Source organism: Oncorhynchus kisutch, linkage group LG22 (genome assembly GCF_002021735.2).
Source record: "Oncorhynchus kisutch isolate 150728-3 linkage group LG22, Okis_V2, whole genome shotgun sequence".
Lineage (NCBI taxonomy): Eukaryota > Metazoa > Chordata > Actinopteri > Salmoniformes > Salmonidae > Oncorhynchus > Oncorhynchus kisutch.
In genome coordinates this window covers 3,603,129-3,617,089 of record NC_034195.2, presented here as the reverse complement: position 1 = coordinate 3,617,089, position 13,961 = coordinate 3,603,129, and the positions used below count along the sequence as shown (strand labels likewise).

General features: G+C 45.4%; 2 protein-coding genes across 2 annotated transcripts in view; one reads left to right on the top strand and one right to left on the bottom strand.

Moving 5' to 3' along the window:
* Positions 1-342: 342 nt before the first annotated feature.
* LOC109867256 (gamma-crystallin M2-like) lies at positions 343-1,448 on the top strand. Its single transcript, XM_020456313.2, has 3 exons — positions 343-443; positions 674-913; positions 1,093-1,448. Exons 1-3 carry the CDS (start codon positions 411-413, stop codon positions 1,375-1,377), a joined length of 558 nt encoding a protein of 185 aa, XP_020311902.1. The 5' UTR covers positions 343-410; the 3' UTR covers positions 1,378-1,448.
* Positions 1,449-1,565: 117 nt separating this feature from the next.
* The window catches only part of LOC109867646 (cadherin EGF LAG seven-pass G-type receptor 1-like), a 93,757-nt gene continuing 81,361 nt past the window's right edge, over positions 1,566-13,961 (bottom strand). Inside the window, 13 exon segments of the mRNA XM_031801112.1 lie at positions 1,566-5,101; positions 5,210-5,549; positions 5,773-5,988; positions 6,110-6,253; positions 6,400-6,506; positions 6,797-6,924; positions 7,821-7,946; positions 8,380-8,506; positions 8,594-8,673; positions 8,765-8,877; positions 12,040-12,214; positions 12,685-12,885; positions 12,992-13,118. Of these exon segments, the coding sequence (XP_031656972.1) occupies positions 5,077-5,101; positions 5,210-5,549; positions 5,773-5,988; positions 6,110-6,253; positions 6,400-6,506; positions 6,797-6,924; positions 7,821-7,946; positions 8,380-8,506; positions 8,594-8,673; positions 8,765-8,877; positions 12,040-12,214; positions 12,685-12,885; positions 12,992-13,118 (1,909 nt within the window). The 3' untranslated portion in view covers positions 1,566-5,076.

Here is a 13,961-nt window from a genome sequence, read left to right as displayed (position 1 = left end):
AACTGGGGTCAAATACTTCAGTTAAAGGTTCATTGAAAACGAGCAACAAACTGTAACATTTGGTAAACACGGTAGTTAGTTTTGAATTCTTTGAGGTAAGCACTAGAAAGTTGTCATTTTGCAAATGCCTCATGATCGTCGGCTGAAAAACGGGACGAGGGTAGGACTGTTTATTGTTGAGCCTTTCACAAAGGGTCATTGTTACTTTGTTCAGAGAGAAACAGCTTTTTAAAGTTATTTTGATGGGGTCATGTCCCTAGACAAACCGCAGTGCTCTGGGGGCCTCTAGGCCATGTTGCTGAGTCAGGGGTTAGTACAATGTGGCCACAGGTATAAAAAGAAAGGTTTTAAACAGGTAGGATGTCAGTTCCACATCAAGAGCAGCAGCAGCAGCAGCACAGAGAGTCAAAATGACCTCCACCGGCATGAACATGAACAGCAAAGTATATTTTGTGCATATATAAATACACATTTTCCTAGATTGTTAACTAACTAACTAACTAACTAACTATTGTTGACTAAGGGCTGTCTTGTACTCTAGTGTCAGAGCACAAGGCAACCTTAATTGCAGAAACCTGTTTACTAGTGGGATTGGGCAGGGCCCAGAACGTAGCAATTTTTTTTGGGGGGTACATTGGAATGGTTCATAAAAAGGATTCCTGCTTATTTTCAGATCACCTTCTACGAGGACAGGAATTTCCAGGGTCGTTCCTATGAGTGCAGCAGCGACTGCCCTGACATGTCCTCCTACCTCAGCCGCTGCCAGTCCTGCAGGGTTGAGAGCGGCTGCTTCATGGTCTACGACCGCCCCAACTATATGGGAAGCCAGTGGTTCATGAAGAGGGGAGAGTACTCTGACTACCAGCGCATGATGGGAATGAACGACATCAGATCCTGTCGCATGATCCCCATGGTAAACCCAAAAACATTTTGTTTGTAGCATTTTATGCCGTTGATTTTCAGAGAAACGTACGCCTGTGTCCATTCCTCTATATGTCTACAATCTACGACGCTGCGTTACCCCATTTTTGTCAGGAAGTTCCTGAGCTGTGCAGATTTCTCAGTAAAACATGTTGTTTCGTCACGTTACAGCACAGAGGATCTTACAGGATGAGGATCTACGAGAGGGAGAACTTCGGAGGTCAGATGCACGAGATGATGGACGACTGTGACGACATCATGGGTCGTTACCGCATGAACAACTGCATGTCCTGCAACGTGATGGACGGCCACTGGCTCATGTACGAGCAGCCCCAGTACAGAGGCAGGATGATGTACATGAGGCCTGGAGAGTACAGAAACTTCAGTCAGATGAACATGGGCTCTATGGGCATGAGGTTCATGAGCATGAGGCGTATCAATGAGTCCTGTTACTAGATATTACTAATGTAAAGAAGAGAAGCCATTGAATAAAATGTATATAAAATAAACAACAACTCTTGCATATATCTATTTGACCCTTTGACCCTTTAGCCAAACCCCTTGACAGGCCATACTGAAAACATGCAAATATGTCATGTACCTACCCATTCTTAATGGCCCAAGGAATACATAAAACACTAAACAATAATACAAATGTGGTTTATTTTACTGTTCCTAAAGTCTAATTTCCAGTGTCTTTTCACAAAAAAATGCATATTACAATAACGATTCCAGTGTCTGTGAAACAATATCTTAAAGGTCCCTTTCGTTACCCCGGTTCTCTGATAATAGGAGTGAGACGTATCACATATGGGGATTCGCTGAAGGCGGTTCACTGTGAAGAACTAATCACAGCAGACAGACAGGTCAAGTGGCGAATGAAATGAGCCCTCCCTCCTTATAATGCGCACTCACCCCCGCCCTCTGGTCAATCTCAAGCATGCCTCGATTCCTCGCGAGCAGAGAAATGCGGTGATATGTCTCACTCATTATCAGAGAACCCGTGGTTACAAAAGTAACCTTAAGTTCTCTTTCAAATACTAATGTTGACGTATCACATGTGGGGAATCTTTGCCAACTCCCATATCTCAGAGAGGCTCTACCAGAACCCAGGGTAATCCCAATTGCATTTACCCCGCAGAGGCTCCGACACTGAGGATAGAATGCGCTAACGAAGGTGCAGCGATTCCATTCAGTAAAACCTCATAAACATATGAGGGGCGGCCCGACATGTCGCATTGCAAATCTCCTACAAAATGAGATGTCTGTGAAGAGTTCCCAAGAGGTAGCCAATACCTCTCTCTGGTAAAAAAAAATCTGCCCTCAGTGGGCTGTGAACCCACTTGCTATTATCAGTAAATATAAAAGCCTCCACTATCCAAAGGGAGGCAGGGAAAAACAGAAGCAGAAATGGAGTCAGGAAGAAAAAAAACACGATCGAAAGGAGCGGTACTATGTTCAGCAGCGGTGACGTCGCGAGATAAAGATTAAGTAGAAAGACAGGATTCTAGTTGTGCTGAGGGAGAGCTTCAGGAGCCCGTAGTAGGTGAGAATGACCAGTGTTGTACTTATTCGATGGGGTTTAACGGCGGTTAATGGGGCATTAAGCTGGATGGGGTATTGAATAAGAAACGAAAAAAAAACATTGTGGGAAAGGGGGAAAACGACACCATACAAAATGAAACACGCCAACTAACAAAAACCCATCCCACTTCTTCAATCACAGTCCACTCCAAAAGTACAACCCTGCACAGGCTCAGGGGCCTGTGACGGCGGAAGACCCTGAAGAACGTTCAGCTGCATTCACAATGATTCCAATTTCCCTAAACTTCTTCTCCGCCTTGTGCTGTACCGTTTATGGCCATTGAAATGAATAATACAAAGTCCACCTTTTTAACATGTAACATTTCATGATCCCTCGGTTGATGAGAAGCCTTCACTGGTGTCTGAAGGATGCCGACGGAAGGTGGCTCTACTGTTTCATCCCCGCCACTCACTCCTTCCACTCTTCTCACATCCTCAAGATAGGAGACACGCTGGACACCTCATTCTCCCTCACCCTAACAGGGCATTCCAGGAATCCGGGGGCTCATGTTCACCTCCGCAGTTGCCTCATTTCACTTCACCTGGCATACGGTACTCTTCCCTTCTGCACACACTTGACACATGACCAAATCGTTTACATTTATGACACAACGAGGTATCTCATTAATCCTAACTTGATATGAGAAGGGAGAGACTCCTCATCAAAGAACAGTAGCCTGGAGGAAGTGAATGTCTTTTCTCCGTCCACTGTACAGGTCAGTCGACGGGCACCAACCACTCCATCGATGTCGTCGGTAATATCCTCTTTATTTCTTGCTCCACCGCAGAAATAACCCCCTTGGTAGGCACCCTGCTACGAAAATCGACTATCTGTTTTAGTCTTAAAACACGTTCCGTGGGCACACTAAAAAATGGAAATAAAACCTGTGACTCTCACCAACGCCACACGTTCCTCTAACACATTCCAGATTCTCCTCGAGACGTTAAATGGATTTCCCAGGTACCTAAAACCCTCAGTCGGACTAAAAACTAGTCGAGGGATTTCCTATTTTACACAACTTTTACATCTCTTGCGTCCCAATCTTCTTCAACACTGTCACCCACTCATTCTCACTTTCTGTGCTCTTAGCTTCACCCGACTCACTAGCAGTTTCAAACAAAACCTCAGTTTCCGCCATCTTCTCCGCATTTCCTCTCCCCTCTCTTTCTTCTTCTCGTTCTTACACCGGGCGTCTCGTCGGCATCCTTCAGACACCAGATTGACCGGTGGCCAGTGAGTTGCGCCTTATGAAGGAGGGGAGGGCTCACCTGTGTCCGACAGACGTTGTGTGATTGGTTCTTCGTAGGGATCCACCTCCAGCGAAACCTCACGTGTGATACAAGTACTCGAAAGAGAACAGACCCATCTGTATAAAACATGAAATAGCGGAAGGAGATCTGAGGGATGAAGGTATCATTGAAGTAGACCGTAGTGGTTATCTTGCATTTAGACACTATGCTCTGCGCTGGCAGGGAGAAAGGCACGCTGTTGATACCTAAAATGACTACTGTTCTCTTGGAAATAATACTGTAACTTACTATTCTAATGAGTTGAAAATCAGAATACAGACATGCTACTGGCTGACCTTTTCACAATGCTCTACGGCTTGAGGACCTCCGGAGATGTGTACATGGAAAGATACAACGATAGGGAATATAAAGAAGGGTTGCAATGACACAACATGCCAAGTTAAGCACCTTTAGTGCTTCTACTAACCGTTCTAGAGTAGCAATTCATTTCTACATATTACTCTGATATTGACTGGAGCTTGTAATGCAAGTATTAAGGTTTCAGTGCATTTTTCTCATTCAAAGTCATTCAGCGACCAGAACTTGATTTAGATACCATTGGAATGGACAAGACCTTACACTCTAATACAGAGATGAACGCACCTCCCTATGTTACAATTACTACTTTAAGATGGCGTTTGTTCAGCTGCACTTACTATGTGAGTGTTTGAATACTTTAAAAATCACATTATTAATCAGCAGAGTATTTTCAGACTGGGGGCAAATTTATAAAACATCTGTAAAAAACCTTGTTGAGTGTCATATCTTACACACGATGTCCCATATCATATTACAATAATAACACTTACAATGTACAAATGAGTTCTTCCTGTCCTATAAACAAGTAACAAAGAAGAAGAAGAAAACATATCTACAAGATAATAACACAGACCAAAAGATTCATGAGGTCAGCGTCACATCGTGGCACATCTGGTGATAGAAAAGTCTTCAATCCCAACCTGCTGTCTGATGCCGCCAGCACTGAATAACTACAGACAGCGCCACTTGGTGGCCGTGCTGTGAAGTGCATCGTTTTGTTTTTCCAACTCACTGCTGCATGCTGGGACATGTAGTTTCACGCTGTCCTGTGGGATTTAGTCCAACACTTTCTTCCCTTTTTCCCTTGGGCAGGCAACTGTCTGCGGGCAGGCAACTGATCTTCATATGAGTTTAGGGGACCTGTGGCCTACTGGAATGGGTCATAGTGACCCTTGAATCCCACATATGGTATTAGCGCAGTAGCCCTTCTTCCTTGGTTGTCTACCTGGAATTCCATCCAGGTCAGATTGAGGTTTCGTTGCTACCACTGTTGAGAGAGACAGAGAGAGTTTTTAAAGTCAGGAAGTGATTGACATATTATCCAACACATCTGATAGACATGCAACATGGCTGCCAGTATCTCGTGACCACTCACTCTGAGTCTGAGTCTTGGGCGCATTGAACCCCGTTGACACCATTGACCAATGGCGACATTGTCGTCCTCGTCGTTGTCATGACAAACCCGTTGCGCAGGTCCTGTGGAGACAACGGAGGGCATGGAGGCACGGGTGGGCGAGGTGGGGGTTTGATGAGGACCCGGTTTCCCCCGGTCACAGCGCCAAGACGGGGGGAGACGGGAGATGGGGGGACGGGGACTGGGGTAGTTCTGGGGGAGATGGTGGGGGGGTTGTAGTCGCTCAATTTCTCCCGCAGGCGATTCTTCATGTTCTTGTCAGTCAGCGGGGGAGGGTAAGTGATCTTGTTTTTCAGAATGCCTGAGTGTACAGACCACAGTCAGTCATGCAAGTAAACACACACAGAGGTACACACACACACACACACACACACACAACTTATTTGGATAGCAAAACATAACACAGAACGTTGACATGGTGATTCAGTCGCACAATTAATTTGATTTGGAACATTCTTGAAAAAGGTAAATTATAAAGGGCCTGAATGGTCAGATCGGAGTCTGTCTCTCTCTCTCTCTCTCACCCCTTCTCTTCTCTGTGTGGTTGCTGTCAGGTGAGCTGGGAGTGGCGCTACCGTTCTGGGAGGGTGACTCCCCATTGCCTTTTCTGTCCTGGTGGAGCTTCACGTTGACCTTGGTCTCCATACGCAGCGTCTCCAACCCGCAGGGCTCCTCGCTCTCACTGACTGTCGGCGGCTCAACTGGCCGGTGAGGCTTCGTGTGATTGGCCGCCGTATCCACTACAAAAGTATCAAAATTAACAGTTTATATGAGATTCGCCTAAAAATTTATCTGAGATTTTATGTCATATAGTTCTATTGAAATCCATGTGTGTGTTTGTTTGAACTTGAGTCCCGTTACCTTTGGGTGTACTGTGCTGGGGCGGTCTCTCGTTGTTCCACCTATGTTTGCGGCTCCCTCTGTCCTCATCACTGTCTGAGGAGTGGGACGAGGCGTAGGAGCTACTGTGCTCATCCACCGAGAGCTCGCTGTCCGAGTCCGAATCTGTCACCATGGAAACACACAAGCTATTACTTACTATCGGACATCTGAAATGTAGGCCCAAGCAGCCAATGGCACGACAAGTATCGGGATCAGACTGAAAACAGATGACATGCAGTTTGCATGCGGTTTGTGCATAAGACTCGTACTATCTTTCTTGGAACGCTTGCGGATGAAGATGGAGGAGTCTCCCTCCCCACTGTAGCTCTTTTTGGCTGAGCGGGAGGATGTTGTATGCTTTTGCTCCGAGCCATTCCTGTAGGAAGAAAGAAACATGATGACTACAGAAATAATCATTTCAACATGAACGATAATATTGTTCCAGTCGAACTAGGGTTGCAACATTCCGGTAACCTTCCCAAAATTCCCAGGTTTTCCCAAAATACTGGTTGAAACATTCCTGGAATCAGGGGGGAATAAGCCGGAAATCCAGAATCTTCCAATAGGGCTTTCTTAGAAAGCTGGGAATTTTGGAAGGTTACTGGAGTTTTGCAACCCTAATTAAAACCCAGTTTCAGTACACCCAACTGCCACCCAGTGAGTTACCTGGCCTGGCTGCTGCTGAGGCTGTGGGCTGATCTGACCGTGCTTTCCAGGGAGGCAGTGGACTCTCCAATGGCCGTGCGGTACAAACCGTCCTCCTCCGTGAACGAGTACTTACCGTTTAAAGAACGCTGGGGGCATCAAAGAGGTAGAATGTGGGTTGAATCGTCACCATCAGCAGCATCAGGTAATGTTTATGCGATCCCCTTTATGATGACTATCTAGTATTTATCCCCATAACATCAAAGGGCCCGTGGCTGGGCTTCTACTGAGCTAACATATGGAATTGTTTTAAGAAGGTCACACCAAGGTCATACCATTTAGAAAATGTAGGACCCCTGTAAGTATGAAAGAATGATCATCAAAAAAATTGTTGCCCTGAGAAAAACCTCAAATCATCGCCATACAAGGTGTCGAAAGCGTTCCACAGGGATGATGGCCCATCCAATTCTTCCCACAGTTCTGTCAAGTTGGCTGGATGTCCATTGGGTGGTGGACCATTCTTGAGACACACAGGAAACTGTTGTTGAGTGTGAAAAAACACACCAGGGTTGTAGTTCTTGAAACAAACCGGTGCGCCTGGCACCTCCTCCTGTAACATACCCCATTCAAAAGACACTTAAATATTGACCCCCTCTGAAAGGCACACATTCACAATCCATTTCTCAAGTATCTCAAGGCATAAAAATCCTTCTTTGACACGTCTCCTACCTTCATCTACACTGATTGAAAGTGACATCAATAAGAGACCATAGCTTCAAATTGTCAATGGCAAGAGCAGGTTTTCTTCATGTTTTGTACACTCAGTGTATGCTTCCAATCATTTTTCAAACTGACACTGGGCTACCTTCAGACGAGTCTTGTGAGGCTTGCGGGCATCCTAGAGAAAAACAACCGACCGGTCTTCATGGAAGTCTCACCTTTCGATATTAGGGAAATGTGTATTATGCTAATTAGATGATCGACTCTAGGGGATTTGAATGTACACAGGTTTAGTACACTTAGATATTGACTGATGTGTACATACTGTGAGTAAAGTGGTGCGGGTGGCAGTAGAATCTTCCACAATGGACTTCTTCCCTGTCAGGACGTTCTTCAGGTTGATCCTCACCTCCTTGTTGAAAATACAGAGGAAGAAGAAGATGCACACACCCTGAGAGAGAGAGAGAGAGAGAGAGAGAGAGAGAGAGAGAGAGAGAGAGAGAGAGAGGGAGGGAGGGAGAGAGAGAGAGAGAGGGAGGGAGGGAGAGAGAGAGAGAGAGAGAGAGAGAGAGAGGGAGAGAGAGAGAGAGAGAGAGAGAGAGAGAGAGAGAGAGAGGGAGAGAGAGAGAGAGAGAGAGAGGGAGGGAGAGAGAGAGAGAGAGAGAGAGAGAGAGAGAGGGAGGGAGAGAGAGAGAGAGAGAGGAGAGAGAGAGAGAGAGAGAGAGAGAGAGAGGGAGAGAGAGAGAGAGGGAGGGAGAGAGAGAGAGAGAGAGAGAGAGAGAGAGAGAGTGCAAGAGCGAGAGAATTGCATGTCAGATAAACAGAGCCAATGTATTTCAGGGATTTTGAAGTACTTTTTCATGACAAGGCAAAAAGACAAATACCTGGAGGCAGCTGAAGATGGCAAAGAGGTAGTGGAAGGAGAGTACATCACTATTGACTGCCATGAGGCCCAGGAGCCAGGTAGAACTGATGAGCAACAGGAGGACGAAGGCTATGCGTAGAGAACAGCTAGAAAGGAGGGGTTGTTATTTTTGAATGGAATCCAGCCGACACGTTGTTCCAACTATTTTCTAAACCCTGTTTCGAAGTACTCACATTGCTCCAGACTTCTCAAATGTCCACTGTCTCTTTCCGTACGAGGCCTTGGCGGCCAGGAAGAATAAAGTCATGTTGACCTAAGGGAGATACATGAGATGGAGATGAATAACAGCCATAACCAATACAGTATAGTACAACAAATAAAGAGTGGCCGAAACACACACTCACCAGTACTATGATAGCGATGGGCCCAGCGATGCTCCAGATGAGTGTGTCGTGGACAGAAAGCCAACAGAAGTCTGGGTTACCATAACCCTGAGGATCCAACCCTACTGCCAGGCCTACAAGAGAGGAAACCACACACAGTTAGTCAATTCCTTTTCAATTCCCGTCAATTCAGGAACTACACTGAAATTCCAATTCCCTTCAATGCTTTTCAATGAGGAAAATGTGGAATTCGAATTTGGTTTAGTTTCCGAATTGACAGGAATTTGGGGGGGAATTGACCCCATCCCTGGCTTGAAGAGTACAGGAGTACCTGAGGTTACAGATACAGTACAGGGCCTTCAGAAAGTATTCAGACCCCTTGACTTATTCCACATTTTGTTGTGTTACAGATATAACACACAATACCAAGACAGTGAAAACATATTTTCAAACATTTTTGCAGATTTATCAATAAATGTTACCAATAATTACAGCTGGGAGTCTTTCTGGGTAAGTCTCTAAGAGATTTCCACTTCTGTCAAGTTGATCATTGCTAGACAGCCATTTTCAAGTCTTGCCATAGATTTTCAAGCCGATTTAAGTCAAAACTGTAACTAGACCACTCAGGAACATTCAATGTCATCTTGGTAAGCAACTCCAGTGTAGATTTGGCCTTGTCTTTTAGGTTATTGTCCTGCTGAAAGATTAATTTCTCTCCCAGTGTCTGTTGGAAAGCAGACTGAACCAGGTTTTCCTCTAGGATTTGGTCTGTGCTTAGCTCTATTCCGTTTCTTTTTATCCTGAAAAACTCCCTAGTCATTACCGATGACAAGCATGCCCATAACATGATGCAGCCACCACCATGCTTGAAAATATGTAGAGTGGAACGTTGTGTTGGATTTGCCCCAGACACTTTGTGTTCAGGACATAGAGATGATTCCTTCGTTACATTTTTGTACGTTTTACCTTAGTACCTTATTGCAAACAGGATGCATGAATTGGAATATTTGTTATTCTGTAGAGGCTTCATTTTCACTCTGTCATTTAGGTTATTATTGTGGAGTGACTACAATGTTGTTGATCCATCCTCAGTTTTCTCCTATCACAGCCATTAAACTCTGTAACTGTTTTAAAGTCACCTCATGGTGACATCCCTGCGCGGTTGTCATCTTCTACGGCAACTGAGTTAGGAAGGACGCCTGTATCTTTGCTGTGACTGGATGTATTGATAGTGTAATTAATAACGTAACCATGCTCAAATGGGAATGTCAATGTCTGTTTTTTTTATCAATTTTTTTTTCAATCTACCATTAGGTTCCCTTTGTGAGGCATTTGAAGACCTCCCTGGTCTTTGGGGTTGAATCTGTGTTTGAAATTCCCTTCTCGACTGAGGGACCTTACATTATATAATTGTTATCTGGAGTACAGAGATGAGGTAGTCATTCAAAAATCATGTTAAACTTATTCTGTGACTAGTTAAGCACATTTTTACTCCTGAACTAAGTTAGGCTTGCCATGACAAAGGGGTTGAATACTTATTGTCTCTCAAGACATTTCAGGCTTTCATTTTTAATTAATTAGTAAAAATGTCTAAAACATTATTCCACTTTGACATTATGGGGTATTGTGTGGAGGCCAGTGACACACAATCTCAATGTAACCCATTTTAAATTCAGGCTGTAACACAACAAAATGTGGAAAAAGTCCAGGGTGTGGTTACGTTCGGTATGTTTTCTCCATGCACCTGTGTCCCCCTCTGTCTGTGTGTGCATAAAATGAGTGGGAATGTATTTGTTTGCATGCGTGTCTGTGTGTCTGTGTGTGTGTCTGTGTGTGTGTCTGTGTGTGTCTGTCTGTGTGTGTGTCTGTGTGTCTGTCTGTGTGTCTGTCTGTGTGTCTGTCTGCGTGTCTGTGTGTCTGTCTGTGTGTCTGCGTGTCTGTGTGTGTGTGTGTCTGTCTGTGTGTCTGTCTGCGTGTCTGTGTGTGTCTGCGTGTCTGTGTGTGTCTGCGTGTCTGTGTGTCTGTGTGTGTCTGCGTGTCTGTGTGTCTGCGTGTCTGTCTGTGTGTGTGTCTGTGTGTGTCTGTCTGTGTGTGTGTCTGTGTGTCTGTCTGTGTGTCTGTGTGTCTGTCTGCGTGTCTGTGTGTCTGTGTGTGTCTGCATGTCTGTGTGTCTGTGTGTGTCTGCGTGTCTGTGTGTCTGCGTGTGTGTGTCTGTGTGTGTCTGTCTGTGTGTGTGTCTGCGTGTCTGTGTGTCTGTCTGTGTGTCTGTGTGTCTGTGTGTCTGTCTGCGTGTCTGTGTGTGTCTGCGTGTCTGTGTGTCTGTGTGTGTCTGCGTGTCTGTGTGTGTCTGTCTGTGTGTGTGTCTGTGTGTCTGTGTGTGTCTGTCTGTGTGTGTGTCTGTGTGTCTGTCTGTGTGTCTGTCTGCGTGTCTGTCTGTGTGTCTGTCTGTGTGTCTGTCTGTGTGTCTGTGTGTCTGTCTGCGTGTCTGTGTGTGTGTCTGTGTGTCTGTGTGTGTGTCTGTCTGTGTGTCTGTGTGTGTGTCTGTGTGTGTGTCTGTGTGTGTGTCTGTGTGTGTGTCTGTGTGTGTGTGTCTGTCTGTGTGTCTGTGTGTGTGTGTCTGTCTGTGTGTCTGTGTGTGTGTGTCTGTGTGTCTGTCTGTGTGTCTGTCTGCGTGTCTGTCTGTGTGTCTGTCTGTGTGTCTGTCTGTGTGTCTGTCTGTGTGTCTGCGTGTCTGTGTGTCTGTCTGCGTGTCTGTGTGTCTGTGTGTGTGTCTGTCTGTGTGTGTGTCTGTGTGTCTGTCTGTGTGTATGTCTGTGTGTCTGCGTGTCTGTCTGTGTGTCTGTCTGTGTGTCTGCGTGTCTGTGTGTGTGTCTGTCTGCGTGTCTGTGTGTGTGTCTGTCTGTGTGTGTGTCTGTCTGTGTGTCTGTGTGTGTCTGTCTGTATGTCTGTGTGTGTGTGTCTGTCTGTCTGTGTGTCTGTCTGTGTGTGTGTGTCTGTGTGTCTGTCTGTGTGTCTGTCTGAGTGTCTGTCTGTGTGTCTGTCTGTGTGTCTGTGTGTGTGTGTGTCTGTCTGTGTGTCTGTGTGTCTGTCTGTGTGTCTGTGTGTGTGTCTGTCTGTGTGTCTGTCTGTGTGTCTGTCTGTGTGTCTGTCTGTGTGTCTGTGTGTGTCTGTCTGTGTGTCTGTGTGTGTGTGTGTCTGTCTGTGTGTCTGTCTGTGTGTCTGTGTGTGTGTGTCTGTCTGTGTGTCTGTCTGTGTGTGTGTGTGTGTGAGAGAGAGTGTGTGTGCGTCTCACTCACTGGTGATAATGGCAGGAATGCCCCAGCCAATGGCATAGTAGAATCTCATGTGGCCATGGTTGATGTTGCGGACCTCAGTCAGCATGCGGTAGATGTGAAGTCCCTCCACGAACATCCAGGCAAATGTACACATGTAGGAATAGTGCAGCAGGATGGCTACCACTGTACACGTGAACTGAGGGACAGAGAGGTTGGGAAAGATGATTAAAGCCCCCGTTTTAAAATAAATCTGTGCCCAATGTCTGTTGGGCCCTCTGTGAAATAAGTCGGGTTCAGTAACTTCTAATCTATAACAACAGAACACAATGCGATCGCTAAGGCCAACTCCACACATTGCCAGACAGAAACAGAACTATTATTATCCAAGATAAAGCCACTAAGATGATCAGGCACAGCCAATACAGTCACAGCTCACTACCATTAAAATACAAATGCATTTCAAAGTTGTGGAGGGGAGAGGAGACCCAAGGCTAGCTCTGTAGCCTTCCTCTTGGAGTTCCCCTCCACACAATGATGTAAACCAATATATTTACATTAGAGACTACGTTTTATCCTGCAGGTATATCAATAAGTGGAGTGTCTATAATAAAGAAAAGAGAGAGTGTTTTTTGGGGTGTGCCTCAAGGTCTAGTGCTAGGCCCTCACCACATTCTCAGTCTGGTTGATTCCGAAGAGGAAGACGAGCTCAGAGAGGAAGATGGACACCACCAGGTTTTTGTGGATGCTGTGGAGGTTGGAGCGGAGCTTCCGGAGGATGGCCAGGAGGAGGAAGGTGATGAGGAGGGCCAATAGTGATACTGACACAGTGGTGTAGGTGATGATCTTCAGGGGTAGGACCTCCCCATGCTGAGGAGTTAAACACAGAATAGGAGGTCAGATCAAATAAGCCAAGTTATAAAATAATAACATTAAAGCTGACCTAGTGTGTGGGGTAGAGGGCTCAGGGCAGTACCTCTCTTTTGGAGATGTCCATGAGCACAGCAGAGCTGGACATGTGACTGCACTGGCAGCTGATGTGAGTGCTGTTCCTGAACACCAGCTCACACCCCTTGGCAGACCAGCCTCCCGTTCCTTGAACCCTGGACACAAAATAGAGATTGTTGGGTCAGATTTTTTTTCTCCATTTTTCAACAGAATCTAGCTAAACTCCATTGTAAAACCTATGGTACAGTGGTTCTTCCAGTAAAAGTTGCGTTGTACTGCATTGCGAGCTTTCATTGTCAGCCATTGTTGCCATTAGTGCTAGTTTGACCACCAGGGGGCATCTTTGAGAAGCATTTAACAGTATTTAATATTGGCTGTGCTAGAGAATTTAAAACCTTTTTTTGCAAGAACATGGTATATGGGATTGATTTTAAGAAATGTAGCTTAATTCATTTGATCTCTCTCTTTCTCTCTCTCTCAATGCTCGGCTATGAAAAGCCAACTGGCATTTACTCCCAAGGTGCTTACCGGTTTGCACCCTCCTATAACCACTGTTTATATTATTGACCCTGCTGGTCATCTATGAATGTTTGAACAACTTGAAAAATGATCTAGGTTTTATGGCCATGTACTCTTATCTCCAACCAGTTCGTATTTAAGTTTAACTTTGTATGACTGGCACCTTCAGAGAGCGTTTTACTTCACGAATGCATAAAAACAACCAATGTCAGTCTTCAACCGCTTTATTATCCAAATGTTTAAAGTGCGTGTGGACGACGGAGAGAACGCATTTGACTGCTAGCGATTTCAGGAGGAGCGGAAAATTGCGTTGTCAATTCATAAACCATGTGCCATCGAAAATCTCTTCCCAACTATTTTGCAATCTACATGGCCAAATGTTTAAAGTGCGTGTGGACGACGGAGAGAACGCATTTGACTGCTAGCGATTTCAGGAGGAACGGAAAATTGCGTTGTCAATTCATAAACCATGTGCCATC